At 45.3% G+C, this 24252-nt stretch overlaps 1 protein-coding gene across 1 annotated transcript in view; it reads right to left on the reverse strand.

Annotated features, from left to right (window-relative positions):
* Positions 1-872: 872 nt before the first annotated feature.
* The window catches only part of tbkbp1 (TBK1 binding protein 1), a 149789-nt gene continuing 126409 nt past the window's right edge, over positions 873-24252 (reverse strand). The window contains exons 8-10 of the mRNA XM_085966017.1: positions 17930-18048; positions 13520-13944; positions 873-9693 (exon numbers count right to left, since the gene is read on the reverse strand). Of these exons, the coding sequence (XP_085822143.1) occupies positions 9565-9693; positions 13520-13944; positions 17930-18048 (673 nt within the window). The 3' untranslated portion in view covers positions 873-9564. The remainder of the gene's footprint in view (positions 9694-13519; positions 13945-17929; positions 18049-24252) is intronic.

Raw genomic sequence — 24252 nt, forward strand, 5'->3', positions numbered from 1 at the left:
ATCAAGGGATATGGGAATTGGGCGGAAAAGTGGAGTTGAGGTCGGTGATCAGCCATGATCTTATTGAATGGCGGAGCAGGCTCGAAGGGCGGAATGGCCGACTCCTGCTCCTAGTTCTTATTGAGTCTTCCCAGCTGCTGCTAGGTACAGATGGCTCAGTCTGGCTTCAAAACAAGGTCCCGGAGACGAAAGGGCAGTGTCCCAGTTCACTTCAGTATCAGGAGGGTTTTTTAATTGAAGGGAATGATGTAGTGAAAAGTGAGCTGACATTTTGGTGATGGTTTCTTATTGAGGATTCTAAGCCAAGGGCCAAGGCCCATAGTGCAGGACACCACCAAGTTTGAAGAAGCAAGTCAACATGTAGTGGTTAGTTGTTTTCGGATTGGGCATGTCTTTACCTGGACATGTCTGTATTCCTCAGCCAACTTCCTGGCTGAAAGCCACCTGGGCTGATAGACTCTGAGTCAGAAGTTTGCAGGTTCAAGTCCCACTCAGAGACTTGAGCACAAAATCTAGGCCGTCACTCCCAGTGCAGTACTGAGGGAGTGCTGCACTGTCGGAGGGGCCGCCTTTTGGATGAGACATTACACCGAGGCCCTGTCTGCCCTCTCCGGTGGATGTAAAAGGCATTATTTGGAAGAAGAACAGGGGAGTGCTCCCTGGTGTCCTGGCCAATATTTATCCCTCAACCAACATCACTTAAAAAAAAACCAAATGATCTGGAAATTATCACATTGCAGTTTGTGGGACCTTGCTGTGTGCATGTTTGGCTGCTGTGTTTCCTATCTTATAACAGTGGCTACACTTCAAAATACTTCATTGGCTATAAAGTGCTTTGGGATGTCCTGAGGTCATGAAAGGCGCGATAGAAATGCAAGTCTTTCTTATTTTATTCTATTTTTAAAAACACTTTTATCTGTAAGTCTGTGCACTTGTCGATGGCCTATCCAAAATGGAGGAATTTGCATGTTACAAAATACAATGAGACAATAAATATTCAGACTACATAGGAAGTTCCATAGCTTTAACAAAGCATGTTTAGAGAACCCAGGTGAGGTAACATAAGCGGCTGACCAACATTTGCGTTCTGTTCTTGTGATAGCTGGTTCCTGACAATATAAAGAGCTTAACTACCATCAGTGTCTGTCCCACATCACTTTGTGTAAAATTTAATAACTGCATCTGAAGATCTGATCCTAGTCAGACCATATGAGAATATAAAATAGATAGAGGACATCTTAATTTTGAGTTTAAAACATTTCTTGGATATGAAATAAACTCCATATCTTGCTGCTACTCATTGTTTAGCCTGCTCATCCAGGCTGGAAAAGAGCAAGTCTAGATGAAATGAGTCTACATAAACTACACTACCAGAGACTGTGAGGATAACACATTATTCAATTACCAAACTTGCATAAAAATTGGAAAACACACATCCATTCTATCCCAGGACCAGCTGCCCACTTCTAGAAAATGTCCCTGTGATATCTACCCAGAGGCTGGACCTGAAAGTCTGGTGAGTAAACCCCTCATAATATTATGATATTACCGCAAGCACACACCAGCAGGTTGTTGCACACTGCAGTGAGAAGAAAGTTCACAGTAACATAATCAGAGTTGTCGAGTCTTTAGCTAGCATAATATTAGCACAATTGTAAAAATGATCACAGTTCGTAGGCAGCGCCCAACAAGTGTATTTTGGCATTTCAGTACAATTTCAAGCTGCCTTTATATAATGTCTTTTTAAAGCCTTTCACTAACCCATTGGAAATATGAAAAAAAAAATCTGGAGCCTCATTTTCTTCCTACTTTCACTTTGAGTTGGTTTCAGTTAAGTTTTGGTTGAAATATGTAAACATTTCATGGCGAGCAGGTGGATGCATCACACATAAGGGATCATGCTGAAGTGTTTAAATATTGTGGAAAATGTACCAGGTTCAACGTAGTTCCCTTCTTCACTCCTAAGATTACAAGCTCTGGCCCGTTACGCTTTGTACAAAACCAGCGTGCTGTATGCCCACTTGTCGAGAGCAGCCCCATTATTGTCATATTGTGGCCACGTTACTCTGTCCCTCTGAGATGTGCACCACTCGCCACCAGGAGTCTTCCTCCCCGAATGGGCACAAACTCTTCTTAACAATCAGTGTCAATGATGCGAAGAGTAGACAAGAGGCACAATTCAAATGAACCATGTGATGATGGCCTTTCGTTTCCTTTGACATACAGGAAGCAGAAGACACAATTTGAGTGGGAGGAGACGGATAGAAGTTTTCTTTCCTTCCCTTACTTTTGAAGAAGATCTCCTTCGCATGTTCTCCTGAGTCACGAGAGCCTGTCACAAATTAACAAAACTTGTGAAGCTGAGATGTCTGAACTGGGTTGACAAGTCCCTGCGTCTGTAGCTCACAGCCCTTTAGTTGAGAATGAAACAAACTGTTCGAGATACCAGGCCTCCTGACAGGCTCAACATCTGACGAGACATCGCCTTTCAGCAACGAGAGGTTAGGGACATTGAAGCCAGGAAGTTAGGAATTAGAACAAAAGTCAGGCAGAGCTTTTTCACCCTAAAGGTAACAGACTTGTGCAAAAGGTTATGAGGCAAGGTCAATGACTCAGGCAGTATATGAGTTCAAGAGCAAATAGATGCCTTTCTGGAGCGAGATAGGATCAGGAGGTGGGTATGTAAGGCTGATCTATCTAAAAAGGAAATCTTATTGGGCCTTATGGCCTATCCCTGTTTCTAACAATTCTTATGATAAACATTTGAAATGTGTTTAGTTACACATCAGTATACAGTCCATCAGGCCCTGTACACTGCTTGCTTCCCACTGAGATGCACATATCTTCACCTGAGCAACAATCCTGGGATTATTATTGCTTAAAATGGCAATAGAAATTAATGTGGGCCCCACCGAATGCAGCTCTGAACTATTATTTCATTTTACCATATGCCAGTCAGGTGCACTGAAAGAATGTACAAAGGTGTCATTAATTGCATTGCCAAAGAAAACCTTTCTCATTAAAGAAAGTTTCTTTCAAGATTATTATTCTTAGATTATTCCAGTTTTTTCCCGTCCAGTAAAACAATCAATGAAAGGTCTTAAATCATCTGCAAAAATAATGGATTCTGGCTTCATGAAAAGATGGAGAACTTTCATCCATACCGATTAAATAAGCCTATTATTCTTAAGAGATTGCAGCACATGGGAAAGACAATTTTAAAATAAGGTTTTTTTAGGCAGGTTATGTTTGACGATGGTGAGCCTGTGTGTATGCCAGAGACTCTCTATCGGAACACCTTTTCATACAAAGCAGAGTAGAAATCTGGAACTCTCTTCCCTAAAAGGCTGTGAATCCTTGCAATTTTCAAGACTGACATTGATAGATTTTTGTTAGATTAGGGTATCAAGGGAGATGGAGCAAAGGCGGGTAAATGGAGTTGAGGAACAGATCAACCATGATCTAACTGAACTGGCTCGACGGGCTGAATGGCCTACTCCTGTTTGTATGAAAACTTTTCCAAAGAATTTCTTAGGGTTTGGAGGAGCAGTTTGCAATAGAGGCTCCTGATTAAACATAATGGGGGGAAAATTTGGTTGCTTTGCGCCTCCCGTTAGCGCCCTCTTGGGCGCAAAGCAACTAGTGCCCGGGTGCGGCGCCGCCAACGCCTCCCGCAAAATTCAGCGGGAGGTTAGCAGCGGCGGTAACCGTTAGCGCCTCGCGGTGCTGCACCGCCGCAATCTTCAGTAGCGCCCCATGACTTATCGTCGGACACTATGTCCGACGGGGTCAGGAGGGCCTACCTGCGGCCGGGGCAGCGCTAATTAAAGGCGAGGTGCCAGGCGGCCATTTTTGTTGCTGGCCACCCGCCAGCACCTGCCCGCTTTGCCGTCCCTGGCCTTCTGTGAAGGCCCCCCGCGGAGTGCCAGCTGCGCTCCGTGAGCCCGGCACTTCTCTTGAGTGCTGGGCTCTTTTGCCAGCACTCCAATCCCTGGTGGTCCAGCTGGGCCCCGGGTCGCGCAGCGCAAGGCCCCTTCCCCTTTAAGGGGAGGAAGGCCTGCAGTACCGCGGCGCCACATTGCGCTGCGATATTCCCTCGCAGCACCCCAAGAGGGAGGTGGGGTGCTTCCAGTAGCACCCCGCTTCCCTCTTGGGGCGCTACCATTCAATTTCGGCCGCAGGGACGCTAATTTTTTCCCCAAAGGGGGCGCGACTCAATTTCCCCCCCAATGTTTTTAGCTGGAAATTTACTTAGGAGTAGCCAGTGGCAACCTACATTAACCAACCAACTCATTTGATGTGGCACTCAACCACAGGCAGCAAGTGAAGGCCTCCTATGAAAGCAAAGACTGAAAATTCCTGAAAATTGTTTTTTCACTCCCCATCTCAAAGGTGAAAACCTGGGCCGAGTATCCAAGGACTCAACCTTACACTTTGTGCAATGTTAGTTGCCACTTGCCAAGCGAGATATTTTACTCAACTTGACAGTCATTTTTCTTTGATCATAAAAAGTTGCTTTAACAAGAGAGGTAGAGAGCATCCTAAAAAGAAATGTGAATAGTCACAGGAAGTGGGAGCAGAAAATCAAAGGTAAGGATCAAAGATTAAGGATCGAAGATTAAGGAAGGGTTACATAAGAAATAGGAGCAGGAGTCGGCCATTCGGCCCCTCGAGCCTGCTCCGCCATTCAGTAAGATCATGGCTGATCTTCTACCTCATCTCCATTTTCCTGCATTATCCCCATGTCCCTTGAGTCCCTTAGTGCCCAAAAATCTATCGATCTCTGTCTTGAATATACTCAACGACTGAGCCTCCACAGCCCTCTGGGGTAGAGAATTCCAAAGATGCACCACTCTGAGTGAAGAAATTTCTTCTCATCTCAGTCCTAAATGGCCAACCCCTTATTCTGAGACTGTGATCCCTGGTTCTAGACTCCCCAGCCAGGGGAAACATCCTCCTTGTTCTACCCTGACAAGCCCTGTAAGAATTTTGCATGTTTCAATTAGTCCGTTTTCAAGATGCTGAATGCTAAAAGGTACATTGGGAGTTAATAAATGAGCTCATTCTCCAGCCCTGTCACTGCCAAGTTTTCCATTTATCATTAATTAAGTAAGAATAATAAGTAATAATTATCATTAAAAGTACAGAGCAAAGCTACTGAAGCTCAGTCGTACCAATCCACTCAATTTTAAGTGCACCAAATTTGTGTTCTTCACTATCAGAAAATCAAGCAAAGAGACTATCAGGAATCAGTCGAATTCATCTGTCAAAAATGATAGAAGATGCTATTTATACAATGGAATGTACCGCTGCCATCCAGCAGCTCTGTGTCCCAGAAACTTCCAGTTGTCTGGAGAGGGACCAAATCTTTTAACGTTAACAGGTTACAGGTAAATAGAAAATATTTATAGAAAAGGTAATTCCAGAACCCTACTTCAAGTTAAATGAAGAGCAAACTGACAAAAAACGAATTTACAACTGGTGTTTGGAAAATTTATCACACAAACACTGGGGTTGATTTTGCCAATGGGGGCGCGTTGGAGGCGGGACTTCTGCTTGTCAGGTCAATGACCCGCCTCCATCGATTTGTGACCAACCCACACTATTTTCCCTTGATTGACCTTGTTAAGCCCGCCCAGCGGGCTTAGCAGGCTAATTAAGGGAAAGCCGGTTACAGAGAACGTCAACGTATGACGTTTTATTTTGACAAATGAATTGTCATCGTTTGACAGCTCTGTGAAGCTGTCAAACACTGACATTCTCTGTAGTTTGATGAGTTCTTGAATTCAAGACTCATCAAACCTCTCTCTTTAGCAGAAATTAGATGGTTGTTGCAGCAGCCATCTGTCATCTCTGCCGGTGATACCCAACTCTTGAAGCCTGCAGGAAGAAACAAAGGTAAGTAAACTTTTTCTAAGACTTTCCACTCACCTCACATACTCACCTCTCCACACTTGCACCCATCACTTACCTTCACAGTGCACTTTTGCACCCCTCCAACTCCCGCAGACCCACTGCTCGCCTCAGTGACCCTGGCAGGGTTCGCAGCCTTCGGGAAGCCCACACTTGTGTGGGTAAAATGGGGATAATCCTCTTATCTGCCTAGTAACTACCTGTTAACAGGCAGATAAGTGGCACTAATCCCCTTCCTGCCGCCAAGGAGACGAGACCCGGCGTGGGTCAGCTACCCGCCTCCTGGCAAGATGGCACGGAGGTGGGTTGGGGGCGGGATGGGTATCCGGCCCCAAATTCTGCCATTTTCCCGGCAGTCCCGCCTCCATACCCGCATCCCCAGGGCTGGCAAGATCGCGCCCATAGCTTTCATGTCAATTTACCGGTCTGTATTGTTCAGGGCCGTACTGCGCTGTGCATTTAGGAACTGAGTATAAATTTCAGTTAGTAAGTTATCTGTTAGTACCTCATTTTGGTCATAGCCACAATGTTATTTCACTTCAAGTGGAGGTGATTATGTCCCAATATAACATGTACAAGACCATAAACACCTGTGACATGTGCAGCAAAAATGTCCTGCACCTCCATGGTCTATCCTCTCACATGGAAGGCTTTCATCATTCTAATTGTGTATCGAGCCTCTTTTCCCATCACATGACGTCAATCCGCTTGACAGCAGAAGTTAAGAAGCAAGCAGCGGAAATAAAAGATACAAAATGGACAGTAAAAATTTTCTGGCAGAGTGTATAGATGCAAAGTGAATGGTAAAATTCCCCAGGGGGCACGGAAGGCAGAAACCCTAACAGCAACACTTGGCGGTGGAGCGGAAGATGAGAATTGGTAAACCAGCCAACTGTTCAAATTTAAAGCCTCTCACAGTCTTGCATACATTATAGGAAACAACAGTTGGCTGGGAGCATGTTATTGACTGTGATGCAATCTCAGGAACCTTGCTACCATGTAAATCGACCCTCATGTTTATGATCGCATTAGAATCGCTTGATTCGGCTTCAAGTCTTGCAACTTGCTACCAGCCAACTCTTATATCATACAAGTGGCATTTCCCTGGGTGTAAGACTTGCTCATGCTCACTTTCTCTCAGTGTTCTGCCTCACTGCTGTACTGAAAACAGAGCAGCATGAAGAGAACTTTACCAGTTCTCCCTTTCTTGGTTTTCTCTCTGTCTGCTTCTCAGACAGCCTGGAAGTGAGGCCGCTTGAGCCACACACTTGGTTGGTACTCAACATCAATGCCATTTCATGTCCGGCTGGGCAGGGGTGCGCCATTCCGCTTCGGAAAGCCGGATAACGTCTTATTTCATCAGCAGCACTAACTCTGGCTGAAAATCGGAAAAACTCAACTGAGTTGAAGTGAGAGGTAGCCCTGGGTCTTGTGATCCTAAATTTGTGAATCAAGCCTGAATTACCAGGCTACCCAGTATGAGGGGATTCAATTTTTAGATATATTATTCCGCAATAAACACTCACGGCCAAATTTTAGAAATATAGGGGGGAAATTCCAGTGACTCCACTCCCAGCCAAGGGTATCAAAGGGTGTGGATTAGAGAATCAAGTGTGGAGGTCACCACAACTCAGCTTGTGGTGCTCCTGATCTTCTTGTCATTAATTTCATTGATTCTGCTCCTCACAGTGCCAATCCCAGGTAATGTACTCATGCTGATAGATATAGGAAGCAAATAATAACTTGCATTAACATAACACCTTTCACACCTCAGGATGTCTGACAGTGCTTCACAGTCAATGAAGTACTTTTGAAGTGGTAGTCACTGCTGTAATCTAGGGAAATGTGGCAGCCAACTTATGCACAGCAAGCTCCCACAACGACTAATGAGATAAATGACCAGCATCTATTTTGGTGGTGTTGGTTGAGGGCCAGGACACCGGGGAGAACTGCCTTGCTTTTCTTCGATTGGTCCCATGGGATCTTTTACGTCCACCTGAGAGGGCAGACGGGGCCCCAGTTTAACGTCTCATCCGAAAGTCGGCACCTCCGAGAGTGCAGCGCTCTCTCAGTACTGCACTGGGAGCGTCAGCCTAGATTATGTGTGGTCTCTGAAGTATGGCTTGAACCCACGACCTTCCGACCCAGAAGCGAGAGTGCTACCATTGAACCAAGGCTGACATATGTACAAATATCCCATTGCATTATACACAGGTGGTCAAGACCAAGTGGTGTCGCAGATGAAGCGGGTTTAGTGGCTGGCGGTATTTGAACCAGGGCACACAGACGGAAGTCAGTTCCCATTTTAAAGTTACACGTTCTGTTCTTATTTTTATATTTCCACTGTTAATTCTTATGTCCACATTTATACTGGAAACTGCCCATGTAAAACATGTCACGCTGTAATTACACCCCCTTGCCAATACTGGTACTACAGTGCTTCCACCGGAGGGGCAGTGTAGTACAGTGCGGCAAGTTTATATAGACAGTTTCCATTCTAAATATGAACATAGGAATTTATTATGGAAAAAAATTGCAGGTATAAGACTTTTAATATATGTATATATACATAGAGAATATAAAATTCCATGACCTCTTTGATCCTTGAATTTGAGTCTCTCTCTCGCTGTGGTCAATCACTAGGGACTTTAGATCAACAGGCGTTCAATATGCTGCTAGACACGACTTGTTAGAACTTTTCACTGCATATGTGTGTGTGCGTGTGTAAATACGGGAAATGTGAAATTTCCGCTACATTAAGTAAGGTTGAGGGAAATCACAATACTGTTTACAGGCAGAGGCTGAACCCACACTGGCCTGTGATAGGTTCTGGGTATGTGGTAAAGTACCAAGAACTGTGAATAAAAGACATGCATGTGATGATGTCACATGACTTTGGATCATGTCTATCGCCAGTATTAATACGTTAAATGTGTTTTATTTTTCTACTGTGCCACATCATGGTGTCCGATACTAGAATTCCCAACTTGGAATCAATGGGATATATAAAGTGGGCCAATTTGCGATGTTGGGAAGCCCATGGCATACTTGACCTTCAGGCGTGTGTGGACTGCTTCTTCCCATTGTCAATCTATGGATAATTTTCTGTATCTCACCACTCCTCGACAGTAATACTTCAGTAACTAGTAGCCAACTGTACTGATATCACTGTACTCCAGAGGAAAGCTGTTCCTATGATGCACTATACCAATTGAACCTGCTCCGTTAAACAATGGGCTGCCCAACTTAATGCCAATACCTAACCCTTCAGTTGACTCTCTTCATTACGCAATGTGACACCTTCATTCTCCAGCTATTCATTCCAGCGCCACCAAATTCCTATTGACCAAGGTTCAAGTATTTTGTTTTTGGAAGTAAACTGATTGCACTGGAAGACATATCATTTGTCGTGTTTAACAGTCACTGATCAATCATTTTCATCTTCCTTCTTCAAATTGGGAGTGGTCTTCAGTCAATATTTCTATTTTCTTCTTAGGTTCATTCAAGATTAATCATCATTCCCCCCTGCCCCCACAAAAAAATCAGATTAGTAAGTTGAAAATGTCATCCTTTTTTTCATCAGTTTTCAAGCCGTTCTTTAGCTTCTTTATTTTCTTCAATCCTTCTATGATTCAGTGAGGAGCGTATCTATCAGATCTTGCTGTTTTCCAAATGGGTATCAATGTGTTTTATGAGGGCATCATCTGGGTAGTTGAGGGGAAAGGCCAACTGACACAGCGGACAGCTCCTGATGTCCGAGTCTCCTGTTTCCATCCAAAGCTGGGCAGGGAAAAGGAACAGAACAGTAAAATGTTCAGTATTTGAATTGTTTATCAGCAGATCTCTTGCCTTGACATCAACTACACAAGTTACTAATTGGTGACTAAATATTAGCATTGAAGGCTGTTCATTCCTCCATAGCTGCAGAAGGCTTAAGTTTCAACACTGCATATACAGTCTTCCTACCTTCAAACGATTATTTCCAGTTAAGATTTGGGGACGATGGCTTAATGGGTAAATATACCACATGGTGCATCACTAGGCCATGCAGAGCAAGGGGTGGGGGGGGGGATCTCCGGTTTGAATCCCAGTCTGTGTCAAGATACAGGAAACTTTCTGGTATCCGGCACCGACGGGACCGAGCTGGTGCCGTTAGATCAAAACTGCCGTAGAAACCAGCGCTAATGTTAAAACATACGGAGCTCAGAGCTCCGTGTGAAGCAACAAACCCTGTTGCTTAGCAACAGCTTCAAAACAGTTGGCGCAGCTTGCAAGCGTCTAGCTGAAGCTGTTGCTTAGCTACAGAGACGCTTGCAGAGCCAGGACTGGAGAAAAGAAGCAACGAAAAGAAAAAAAAATGATCTGAACCGACTCCTGAATTTTGCCGGTAGATAGAGCTTTCCGGACATTTAACCTCCGGATAAACAAAAGTTTCCTGTACTACAATTGCCCTTGACACCCTTGGGCTAGGGAGGAGAAACATTGGCCAGGGTCACTGCTCCTGAACACCGTCCAGTGATCCTACTGGAAGCGTGCATCAGGTGACGATAGGATAGGCGGTGTCCACATCATCTAGTCTCACGTTGAAGGAAGATTTGAGTGAGGTAGAATCGGCACCCATTAAATCATACCTCACCATGGATCACCAGCTTCAGAACAATTAAGGGAAGGAAATAGGAGAGAAAACAGGAACACAAAGAAAGAAAAAATAAAGAGCATTCCACAATTAGGTTCTATAATGACCTAATCAAAGACTCATTAGTCGTAGTGTTCAGTTACCACCATTTTAAATCTTGTAAATTTCTGAACATTAATAAAGCTCCTTCTACTCTGCCCCAACAATGTGCCTTCATCTTAAGCTCAGAACATTTCTCCCTCATTGCAACAGGCCGATGATTCCATTTCCCACTTCAGTTGTACTAATGTTCTCTCTGAATGACAGTGACAATTCCGTACTGAAAGAGGAGCAGTTCTCGAATCATACGCCATTCAGCCCATCGCAAATGTGCTGGCTCTCTGTAAGAGCTAGCCAGTTAGTCCCACTTCCCTGCCCTTTCCCCGTACGCTTTTTAATTTTTTCTTCCTCAGATATTTATCTATTTCCCTTTTAAAAGCTATCCAGCATTGCTTCCACCAGTTTCTGACCCGGCATTCCATGTCCTTATGCATAAAAAGAACATTCTCCCAACCTCGCCCTTCTTTTGGTGATGAATTTATGATCTCTAGTTACAAATCTGTGCTGGTTGTCCTTAATGAACCCATGTCTTACACTGTTACGCTGATGGGTCTATAGTTACCTGGTTTATATAGTTTTCCCTTCTTGAACATTACAGAGTATTACACTGACAATCCTTCAGTCCTCTGGCACAACTGCCTTATCCAAGGGTGTTTGAAAGATTGTGATCAGAGCGTCTGCTATTTCCTCTCTGACTTTCCTCAGCATTCTAGGATGCAGCCATCACTTTGAGCTCCAACAACTTTTTCAGTACAACTACTTTCTCTATAGGTATCCTACATAATTGCTCCACCTCCTCTTTTACGCTTTCATTCTCACTATCACATTCTTCTGTGGAAATCGAAGCAAAAAGTCACTTAGTGTTTCTGTCATTCCTTCATCTTCCACAAGAAGGTTTCCATTTCCATCTCTAATCCGTTCTATATTTTCTTTAACTATTCTTTTACTTTTGATGTGTTTATAAGCCCTTTATTGTTTACCTTTTTATTACCTGCCAGTGTTTCTTCATACCTTAGTCTTTCTGTCCTTTCTTGCTTCCCTTCTCTATTTTCCATAGTCCCTTTTATTTCCTTTTGCATTATCAGCCCTAGGTTTGTCCAGTGCCTCTTTTTGTCTCATTTTAATTTTAATTTCCCTCCTCATCCAAGAAACACCAAATTTTGCTGCACCCCCCGTTACTTCTTGTCAGATTATATCTAGTGAGACTATACCCTAAGTATCTCCTGTTTTAAAGTTTCTTGTTGTTTATCCACTGTCTTGTCTGACAATTTTTCTTTCCAACTTATTTGGGTTAATTCCCATTTCATCTTGCTGAACTTAGCTTTTTTGTTCTCTACTAATCGGGTATTTTTATCTTTAGACTGTACCTTCTCCATTTCAATTTTTACATCAAACCTAATTATGTTACTAGATGTTGCCCTGCCCTTACATTACCAACTTGCCCCACTTCCTTGCCTAGAATTAGATCAAGTACTACCTCCTTCCTTGCTGAACTAAAAACGTACTAATTTATGTGCTGTTCGACATGAAGATCTCTGTATAGTTCTGTGCTATGTTGGGACTCTAGCAAACCAATATCAGTTTGTACTAGAGAGAGGAGACTCTCATTCCTTGAGTATTCTAGAATTTACAGCACCTAGGTAGGTCACTGGTGCTACTGGGCCTGTCTGCTCCCATCCCCATTTCCCTGCCGTGCCCCGTGTCCTTTTACATTCCTCATTTTCCAATACTTATCCAGTCCCCTTTTAAATGATGTTACTGTCTCTGCCGCAATTCCCACTTCTGGTAAACCATTCAGGGGTAGAGTTTCCACTTTGAGTGCAATCGGCGAAGCGGACGCAAATCGCGCCCACAATTGTGCCCGTTTTGAGAAGTGTTTTTTTTCCCCCTTGGGTTTCTGGTCAAACTCATTTGCATATCATTGGGCGCAAAATTTGCCACGAACCAGCGTAATTGGGCAGCGTTTAAAAAAATTTTTTTAATTGCTTTAAAAAGTATTCCTTGATATATGTAGGAGTGGTAACTCAGTGCAGTTTGGTTAATACAGCTGAAAATGGGTTTATCACAAAAAATAAGCATTTTTAATCACACTGTCAATTCACCACCTGTGAATAACCCGATTGTAAATGACTGAAAATGACTTTTAAAAAAATATACAGAATCATTTGCTAGTTATGATGAGGTACAGCAGTCAGTTTCTTAGTAAACTAAAAAAAAATTACATTCAAAAAGCTTTAAAAACATCAGTGTCTTTTCGCCCAAAAGAACCAGCTTAATTTCTGGAGCCTCCTCGAAGTCCCACAAAGGAGCGCAATTAGCGGAAACTCGCAATGGTGATTAATTCACCCTGGGGGGGCGTGGCCGCCTTCTAGTGCAATGTTTTTTAAACCAGTGCAAAAGATTGTGGAAACTTGATTTGCGCCGAACGTAATTTGCACTTAAAATGCTGCTTTCAGGCGAATCGCACCGAAAAAAACCAACACAGCCGAGCAGAAACTCGACCCCTTCCATCTTCGAATAACCATCTTCTAACTTCCCTGTTCATTGGCCGAGTGATAATCCTCAGTCTGCGCCCCCTTGTTACCAATTCGCCAATGAGTGGAAACAATCTTTCACACCTTTCAGAATTTTGAAAGCTTCTATTAGATGCCCCCCCCTTAACCTTTTCCGTTCCAGTCAGCAACAAAAATAATGCCTTTCTTCCCCCGCATCTTTCTGCACTTAATCTGGACTGAATTAGAACTAAGCTTCCAGAAAGGAATGTCCCAACCCACTACAACACTGAGTCACACTGCCTTGTAACTGAAAGCTATTGAAGAGTGCACAACATTACGTTGAGGTTGATTGGGATCATTATAATTGCAGACCTACATTGATGGAAGGCCACGACTGGGCATGCTCCGATCTGGAATATTCGGTCGAATCCCTATTCAGGTGACTCTCTGGGATGGGAAGCGCCGTGCAGGAGGAGGTGCTCCTCATTCCCCTGTCCAAAGTGCCGGGAGGACTATGGGTCATCCAATCCTCATCATCGGACTCTAGCTGCCGATCAAAGGGACCATCGTCTGCACTATCTGGCACCTTAAGGTAATCGCTGACCAGGTATCGCCTGTGCATTGGTGAGGATTGGTCATCCGCTGCCAATCGAGACGGCATTGTGTGGCGGTACACTTTGGCATCGCTGACTTCGGAGTAGCTGCGACGTCCTTGAAAGCAGGCCCGGAGACGGTGGCTTGTACTCCTGGGGTAGCTGGAGTATGCAGCTTGGCTCACGTGAATAATGGGTTGGGGATGGGCTGAGAAATAAAGTAAAACAACAGATTTAAGATGTAATGTCCCCTAGGAAGAAAGCAAGAAAGAACTTGCACTTATACAGCGTCTTTGCCCGACCTCAGGACGTCACAAAGCGTTTCATAGCCAATGAGGTACTTTTCAACTGTTGTAATGGAGGGAAGTGCAGCCGCCATTTTGCGCACAGCAAGGTCCCACAAACAGCACCGAGATGAACAACCCGCTGATCTGTTTTCGGGATTATGCGCTCAAATCTTTGTAATGGGCCGTTGAACCTGCAACCTTCTGAGTCAGAGGCGAGAGTGCTGCCACTGAGCCAGGGCTAACATCTAGAGAAAAGCTTTTCAAACTCAGTGAAGAACCTATAAGAAGAGACATAGGAGGAATTTTAACCGCCGGTGGAAACCGGGTGGGGCGGTCAGTTAAAATGGAGCAGGAGACTTGCCCACACTCGCTTCCCACCCGGATATGGCTGACTGCAATTTTAAATTGCAGGCGGCAAGGACACCCATCAGAAGGCAATGGGGTCCTTCTGTAAATAGGCAGATCGGGCTCTGATGATGTCATTCGGGCCTGACTGCTATTTTTAACTGAAGCCTGAGTGGGGGAGCAGCAGTGGTGGCTTCCCCGCCAGGCCAAAGCTATCGGGAGCGGCACCAAGGGCCAGGAGAGGCCTAGTAAGGGAACACTTATATGAAGTTTCCTTGTGGGGCCAGGAGGAGCGGGAATGATTCTCCGGGCCCCACCAGGAAACCTTGGGCATCCTCTTGCCCCAGGCTTTCTTCCCACCAACGCCCCCCCGCCCCCCCCCCCAGCAGACCACCTGCCCACCCCCCATTCAATCTACCTCACTGCTGGGGATCATTTCTGCAGGTTCCTGCTGGCGACCTCCTGCCACCCAAAATCCAGAGGCTGACAAGCTCTATGTGAATGAGGCCCGAGAGCTAAAATCTCCCAGGCCTCACATTGCGGAGGGTCAGGGGTCTTGCCCCTCACCCCGGCTCCCGCAAGCACCGATCCCGCCCCGAGATAAAATCAACAAATGGATATTTTAAGTGCGTTATAGGGGGTGGGGGTCAGGATAGAACATTTGAGTATAGGCCAAAAGTTATCAATTTCCCCCCAAAGATGCAGATTGGCTCAGTCGGTAGCACATTTGCCTCTGAGGTATGGGTTCAAGCCACAGTCCAGGGTTTCAGCGTGTAATCTAGACTGACATTCCAGCACAGTGCTGAAGGAGTGCTGCACGATTGGAGGTGCCTCCCTTTCGGATGAAATGTTAAGCCTGTTCAGGTGAACCTAAAAGATGGCACATTAGAAGAAGATCGGGGCGATCTCCTGGCGTCCTGGTCAACGTTCCTCCCTCAACTAACACCACCAAAAATAGATCGACGGGTTGTTCATCTCATTGTTGCTTGTGGGATCTTGCTTTGTGTTCAGCTCTTTTCAGCTACATAGCAACAGTGAGTGTACCTCAAAAAGCAATAAAATGTATGTGGAGCAGTCTATTCACAGATGGAGGGCACCCCAGCAGGTATCACTGGATGGTCGGGGGGTCAATGATTGGTGTTTTTTTCTATTACCCAGTCCAGAGATGATGAGGCCAATTGGAGCACTCCAATCGCCATCTCAGCTGAGATCAGCTGACTCAGCACAGTTCAGACTGAACCTCGGATCTTCTTGGTCAGTGTGGCTCAGCAGCATGGCAGGCAGTGCATTCACCCACTAAGTCTTTGGAGGATTTGCCTCGGCAGGGCTATGTTTTGTAAAATTACCCTGTAACCTCGCTATATTTTTTCCCTTTTCTTTTCAGTGTGCTAAGGACCAGACACAGAAATATCTGGTCGGAGCTAATGCGACCCCGGCCACCTCGATGAGTATAAAGCCACCTTAACCTTCGGAGCAAATTCTGTCCGTGTTGTTGCATTTGCTGAGGCAGCTAAAGCACGTTAGGTAGAATTAATGTGAACACTAATTAGTAGCACTTGATTCTTCTATCTTGCGATAAACCTGGATACGATGGCCTGAGGGGGACTTGTTAGTGTTGTTGAATCACAGACAGAATACAAAGTCCTGTGTTAAATGCATCCCCAATCTAACAGCGCGCTGGTTAACCTCTCACAGTTATTGACTCTCGTATTAGAATCCAAAGTTCATGCAGGGTATTTGCAACTTAGGTTCCATTCCTGAACTAAAGGCCCCCACTCGCCCGCCCCCTAGTTTTGTACTGTTATGGACACTGGATGAAGCTTATTCAGTTTGAATTCTGGGAGACTGGTGTCTCTAAGCTTACTCCCTGCGTTTACATGACGAAATCTGGCTCCATGACAATTCTGGTCCATCAGCAAGATAATGTGGAGACAGGAATCTGGTGCATTTCACCGGTCTCTTGCAAACCAAACAACACGGGCACCGGCGCAACAGATGCTAAAATTTTCATCCCTCCATGGCCTCACCCCTCCTTATCTCCGTAACCTCCTCCAGCCCTACAACCCTCCGAGATCTCTGCACTCCGCCAATTCTGGTCTCTTACGTATCCCTGATTTTCTTCGCTCCACCATTGGCGGCCGTGCCTTCAGCTGCCTGGGCCCTAAGCTCTGGAATTCCCTCCCTAAACCTCTCCACCTCTCCACCGTTCTCTCCTCCTTTAAGACGCTCCTTAAAACCTACCTCTTTGACCAAGCTCCTGTCCTAATATCTCATTATGTGGCTCGATGTTAAATTTTGTTTGATTATGTTCCAGTGAAGCATCTTGGGACATTTTAATACATGTTGTAGTTTGTTGTAAACAGAGAATGGATCAGGCCCATCAACTCTCTTGTAATCAGTGGTATCTCAGGGAAGATGGTCATCTCCTGTCCCGCTCTATAGCAAGAGAAATGCAGGGAATTACCAGAAAATCCCATACAAGTAGGGGATCTCTGAGGACCTTGATCCCCTACTTGTATAGGATTTCCTGGTAATTCCCTGCATTTCTCTTGCTATAGAACAGGACAAAGCAGGGATCACTGTGAAGGCAGGGTTGTCCCATAGTCACAGTTAAAGTCCTCTATCTAGTTTACAGGTTTTTAATAGAGGTCATTCACTACTGCTATGAATGCTGGTGTCCATAGCCTCTGCTCGCTTTCTCTCACTCTCCAACAAGAGAAAGCGAAGCACTTAGGCCGGGACATTCAACATTGAAAAATTCTCAGCCAGGTGGACTGTTAAGAAAGAAAGAAAAAAGGGAAAGAGAGTGAAAAGAGAATTAGCAGAGAATACACTAAAACCCACTTGGCTATCCCCTGCAGCCCACGTGCATCTGCAGCTTTATGTTTCTGGTAAAAGTGGACACCCCAGGCTAATGTCTGAGTATTTCACAGCTGGGATTCGGATGGGGTGTTTAGAAAAGCATATGGGTCGTGAAGAGGCAGAGCTGGTGTTGCCAACCTACATATGGATACTGAGCTGGTGCCTACAGATAAGGTCACCAGGGGGGAAGCATTCAGATAAGGAAGAGGATCCTCGAGGGGCGACGGAGGTGATGGTGCAGGGATGACCATTGCTGGAAATACACTGGCTGCGATCAGATGGACAGGAGTGGAACCACACAAGGGTAGTTTTACAGAGATGAACAATGGAGGAAAGGCGATGGCGGGGGATGGTGCTATCAATGTATCCAACACTGCAAAGAGGTCAAGGAGTACTAGGAGGGATAATGTACTAAAGTTACAGTCACAGAAGATATCATTCATGACTTAGCCAAGACATTAATTTTTGTGGGGCCAGGAGGAGCAGGAGTGACAGGGCCAGAATTAAATAAAGGATGGGGAGACCATTATGGTGCAGTGAGAATGAGACGATAGGCACAGAAGGTGATGGGCATAAAGAAAACATGTTGTTAAAAACGCAGGTCAATGATTGGTTTCCTGTTAGTAACCACGATAGGAATGATATTTATGAACAGGTTGCTTTCTGTGTCCCCCTTCCATGTGCATATTTGCTATTTACCATTATTAGTCGTTTGTTCCTCGGGGAGTCTCCTCAGGATCTCAGTCTGAGCCTCGGTCAGACTGCGCAGCCGACAGAGTTCCTGGGCCAGCTCGGTGTATGCCAGTACCAGATTTTCCCTGAAAGAAGAAATTGAAGGAAAGTCAGGTGGATGTCAAGTGAGGATAGGACTAGGTTTGGCCGCGATGACCCTAACTGCGAACACTCAGCGTCCAAGTTCACACATGAAGAACGGCCACTTGGGCAAGGTATGAGAGGGCCCCTGGCGGCTATGAAATGGCACTGCAGCAAAGAGTCAATGCCTTATGGAAAGGAAGGAGAGTCAGTGGGAATAAATGTACTGAAAATTAGAGCCAGACCTTTCAGTAGTGAAGTTAGGAAACACTTCTACACATAAAGGGTGGTAGAAGTTTGGAACTCTCTTCTGCAAACGGCAATTGATAGCAGGTCAATTGTTAATTTTAAATCTGAGATTGATAGATTTTTGTTAACCAAAGGTATTAAGGGATATGGGGCAAAGGCGGGTATATGGAGTTAGGTCACAGATCAGCCATGATCTCATTGAATAGCAGAACAGGCTCGAGGGGCTAAAAGGCCTCCTCCTGTTCCTGCATTCCTACTCAGATATTATAAAGTGGCTGCCATTTAATCAGTTAAAGGGTCGGCAAACAGGACAGAGACCTACTACAGTATAAATGGCTGCCAGTCTAGACAATAATGGTCAATAAAAGGACTGGTAGACACTGAAAACTATTGGCCGGTTGTGTTACTGGAGTCTTATTTGTGGAAAGCCCCAGACAGAAACCTATAAAAGATGCATCAGCTTCACAAAAAAACTGTTTAGCAAACCTATCCTCTTTGGACACAATGAGGAAAATCATATCAAACATGTCATTGGTCCTTTGCAGGTGGTGTCATTTTGACAAAAATAATTTCTGGATATTCTGTTTCCACAACCAACAAAAAGAACCATCAGATCTGTTAACCTCGCGGCAGCCCTTTACAGATAACAATTTAAAAGTTTCCATAATAAAGAACTTGCATTTCTACTGCGCCTTTCGTGACCTCAGGACATCACAAAGAGCTTTACAGCCAATGAAGTACTTTTGAAGCGTAGTCGCTGTTACAATGTAGGAGACGCGGCAGCCAATTGCGCACAGCAAGGTCCCACAAACAGCAATGTGATAATGATCAGATAATCTGTCTTAGTGATGTTGTTTGAGGGATAAATATTGACCAGGACACTGGGGAGAACTCCCCTACTGTTCTTTAAATAGTACCATAGGATCTTTCACATCCACCTGAGAAGGCAAATGGGGCCTCAGTTTAACGTCTCCTCCGACAGTGCAGGACTCCCTAAGTACTTCACTGGGAGTGTCAGCCTAGATTTTGTGCTCAAGTCTCTGGGGTGGGACTTGAACCCACAACCTTCTGACTCAAAGGCAAGAGTGCTACCACTTAGTTGGTAAATCCAGCAAGTAACTTCAATTGTCCAGAGCCAGAAGGTCCCAAGTTTCTCCAGTCCACGCGTCCTGTGCTGATCTCAGCTTGTGCCGTGCTCTATTCGGCCACTAGGGCCCTGAGTAGGAGGGGGAAATCAGTCAGGGTTCCTGTTCCTAATCGTCACCAAGTGACCTCTGCCGGGAAGGACATGTCAGCTGAGAACAGGATTGAGCTCAGCTGCGATATCCTCCTACGCGCCAGGCCGCAGTATGTTACGGCACTCACTGGCTCTGGGCTCGCGCATGAAGAATGGCCGAGGTATCCCAGGGTGACTAGGAGCTATGGAAACATACCCCATCATCAGTCAGAACCTCGGGGTGGGGGGGTGAGGGTGGTAGGAAATTGGAGGGGGAAATGAAAGAGAAGAAAAAAGATAAGCAGTTGTGGTGAAGTTTATAAGAAAGTTGGATGCTTTTCTTACTCTACTGCCAATAAGGTGGAGCAGGTAGCATCTCGCCAGCCTACTCACAGGACACACAGCCCACAGATTATTTTTATTTCAGCTGCTTGCAGTTTTTCTGATCTCTATCACTACCATTTCCAATAATCATGAATGGTTATTACAATAAAACTCTGCAATTTATTCACTTTGAACTTGGTCCGTGTTGAAAATGCATGTTTAGTCAAACCTTGTTGTTAAAGAGACGCGTGGGGGCTGTCTAAAACGTCTTTATCAGAAAGGTTTATCTATTCAATGTTTGAGCTCCTCTGCTAAATAGATAGCAGGAAATAATGTCGGCGACATTATCATGTGAATGCTTAACGCGCTCAGGCCTCTCCCCACTAATTTAATGCAGGCGGGCAAACCCATTGAAGATAAATGAGCTGATGTCTCTATCAAAACCAGCAGAGAGGCATTTGTTACAAGGGGATATCTGTTTGTATAACAACACTGGCCAGTAATTTCCATCCTTCTATTTTCCAGATGTAAAGGTAGAAATTACAATCGCCGCTGGTCCCAGATTGAGTTATCTCTCGATCGCTATTTTAGCGCAGGCTTAAAGTGTTAGAGCCAGTGTCAAAATAGCACAGACGGGGATTTGGTGTGAGACATGCTAAATGTTCGTACAAGAACATCAGTGTTGGTAATTTCTACCTTGTAATGAAATGTTTCGATGCCAACTACATCATTGTGTTGAGCCTTTTGGCAAACAAATCTAAAACGTTTGCCAACCACTTTGAAAGAAAGAGCTTGCGTTCCTCTAGCGCCTTTCACGACGTCTCAAAGCGCTTTAGAGCCAATCAAATACTTTTGCACTGCAGTCACTGTTCTAATGTAGGGAAATGTGGCAGCCGTTTCTGCACACAGCAAGGTCCCGCAAACAATAATGAGATAGCTGACCAATTAACCTGTTTCAATGATCTTGGTTGAGAGGTAAACGTTGCCCAGGACACTAGGGAGCACTCCCCTGCTCTTCTTTGAATAGTGCCACGGGATCTTTTACACCTACCCGAGGGGGCAGACGGGGCCTCGGTTTAACGTCTCATCCGAAAAACAGCACCTCCGACAGTGCTGCACTGGAGTGTCAGCCGAGATTATGTGCTCAGGTCTCTGGAGTGGGGCTCGAACCCATGACCTTGATGAGTGAGAATAGAGAGCGCTACCACTGAGCTAAGGCTGCCGCCATGATTTACTCTTGAAGTTATGTAGGCAAAAGTGGCAGCCATTTTGTACACAGCAAGGTTCCAGAAACCAAAATGACATGAAAGACCAGTTAGTCTGTTTGTGGGGAGATTGGTTGAGGAAGAAAAGTTGTCCAGGACAATAGAAAAACAATACTCTTTTGTGAATCACGCCGTGGGACCTTGAAAGTGCACCTGAATCACAAATAGGCAGACAGGACAATGGTTTAACACCACATCCAAAAGATGGCACCTCTAACAAGGCAACACTTGCCCGTCTAGATTATGAGTTTAAATTTCTAGTTAAGGGACTTGAAATATCAGGGATTTGTGAATTGAGTCAGAATATCAAGTGATGAAAATCTACATTATTGAAAAAAAATATGAATTTTAAAAAGAATTAATTTGAAGCCAGGTACTACCATAATATGTAGTGCAGATTTTAGCTACTTTTATATTCCTCTTTTAATCCAGATTAAAGCATTTGATTATCGGTGTTAAATCGTATTCACATAGGCCAGTGTTAGACTCATAGACCCGGATCTATAAATCTGTCTCTACTCTACAGAAAACAGATTTAACAGTATAAACACTGGGAACCGGCTTCCAGAATCCAAATGAAAAGATTGATGCTAAAGTCCCATATGTAGCCCTATAGAGTGCCCCAGATCACATAGGAATGGTCCGCAGCACCCATACAGCCTCTCAATGTGTTAATAACCTGTTCTCCAAAAGGTGAGAATGAGCAAATGTGAGTTTCCTGCAGTAGAACAGATGGCTGTAATGTGTAGGATCTCCCCCGATGAGGAGCCTTGTCAGTCATCGAGTTAAATTCACTTAAGATACTTCTGATCTTAATCTTACGTCCCCCTGGGTGCCTAAGTGAAGCTCTTGAGGAGCTGGCTGGAGGCAAACTCAACCTTAACCGACGGGATTTGTTTAAGACCCACTGGTCTCAGATATGGGTAAATAAAGAAAAGGAGAAACTTGCATTTATATAGCACCTTTCATGACCTCAGGGCGACTTTACAGCGTTTTACAGCCAATGAAGTACTTTGTTCGAAGTGTAGTCACTGTCGGATTGTACGTGCAGTTCTCGGAAGCAGTGCGGGTCCGTTGTGATGTCACCGCGTGACGCCATGAGTCAGCTGTAGCTGGATGACGACATTTTTTCAGCCTGTCCACCGCTGCTGATGTCATGATGCCAGTGCTTCGTGCACACGCTCTGTCATGGACGGATTGCACATGCACTGATCGCCAGGGTAAAGGTCACAGTCAGTTTACCTGGAGACCAGCTGCACTGCTCAAGGGTAAACGCGAGTCAGCAGCACACTCGGGGTCACCCTCCTGAATCCCGGCCAGCAGTTTAACAGCAGCGATAGTTTATTTAAATGGGGGTGGGGCTCTTCTTTGAATAATGCCATGGGATCTTTTACAGCCACCTGACAGGGTAGACGGAGCCACCGTTTAACGTCTCTTCTGAAAGACGGCACTTCCGACAGTGCAGCATGTTGTGTATGTACCTTTAAGAGAATAACTGGTCTTAGACTGCAGTACTGGCAGTGACCACCCCTGTATAAAAGGCGCTAGTGAGCCTCTGTTGTTTTAGTTTCACTATTGACTTCCACCAGTAAAGACTTGTTTTGTTTAACTCCTGCTGTCCGTGTCTCAATCATTCACGGACATAATACTGGTGACGAGCAGATACGAACCTACCTACAGTCTGCACCACCTCCTGGGATCCATTCCTACAGCGAAGTGAGCAGAGGTCGAGGCCAGAAACAAAAAGTAAGAGGCAGTAGAAACGGGCGTCGACTGTGGGCATCCGCCCTGTGTTGCAGAGTTGAAGATTGCTGGAGAAGCTGTCGGATGCGGGGCCTGGTTCCTGTCGACGGTGCTTCAGCTAATCGGGCTGGTGGCAGGTAGTGCACTGATCCTTCCTGGGCTGCGGCGGTCGCGAACTCGAGCGGGTGGTTTGCAACGGGGCCGAGCAGCGTTGTCGGGAAGAGAGAGAGGGTGGAGCACACAGGGCGTGGCCGGTGCTATGAAGCCGGGCTGCGTATAGACCCGCGAAGAGGGAGGCAAGAGTCCCACAGGGTTGTTCCACGACGGGAAAATAATTTTAAAAAATATTAAACGCGCAAGAAACCGTGGAAAGCAGCGCTAACAACAGCGGGGAAGAAGGCAAAGCGCGGGAGGCGCCATTTTAGATTTGCAAGATGCCGAAGACTGGCTGTATCACTGCTTTTGATAATACAATAGAGGACTGGACCACGTATGTGGAAAGAGTCGAGGTATATTTCGAGGCAAACGAAATAGCGGAGGAGAAAAAGGCATCGATGTTGTTAAACTTAATGGGCGCTAGAACGTACGGCCTATTGCGGGACCTGATTACTCCAGCCAAACCGAAGGCGAAGAGTTTTAACGAAATTGTTGCTGTCCTACAGGAACACCTAAACCCTGCACCGCTGTTGATAGCAGAAAGATTTAAATTCCACAGGAGAACTCAGCACAAAGATGAGAGCAATGCTGAGTATCTTACGGAACTACGCAAGCTATCAAAGCACTGCCAGTTCGGAGCAGGACTGGCAGATACCCTACGGGACAAATTTGTCTGTGGACTCCTGAGTGAAGGAACACAGAAGAAGTTACTCTCAGAGAAAGAGCTGACGCTAGATAAGGCTTTCAGCGTGGCAGTATCGTATGAAGCGGCAGCCAGGGGAGCTGCAGAAATTCAACAAAAACCACAGGAATACGGCACCCACGAAATGACATGGGGATTTGCAAAATGTTATCGCTGCGGCAGAACAAACCATGACCAGAAGGACTGCTGGTCCAAAGACAAAATATGCAGGCAATGCGGGAAGATGGGACACATTGCACGAGTTTGCAGGTCTGGGAAGAAGACCAGCGACAACAAAAAGGCTACTAAGGAACCGTACAAGAAAGTACAAAAGATGACGGACAGTAGTTCCGAAGACCAGATGAGCGATAGTGAATCCGGGAACAGGAGACTAAGCTGTCTCAAACTTCACAATGTAATCGCAAAAGAGGATCACCGAACCATTTGGGTCACCCTCACGATAGCAGGGTCCCAAGTTAAAATGGAACTGGATACAGGATCAGCGCTAACCGTCATGATTCGACGAGACTACGAGCGGCTATTTTCACACATACCCTTGAGAGAGACATCCATC

The sequence above is a fragment of the Somniosus microcephalus genome, chromosome 24 (assembly GCF_052327205.1).
Source record: "Somniosus microcephalus isolate GS21.2 chromosome 24, FLI_Smic_1.0, whole genome shotgun sequence".
NCBI classification, from domain to species: domain Eukaryota; kingdom Metazoa; phylum Chordata; class Chondrichthyes; order Squaliformes; family Somniosidae; genus Somniosus; species Somniosus microcephalus.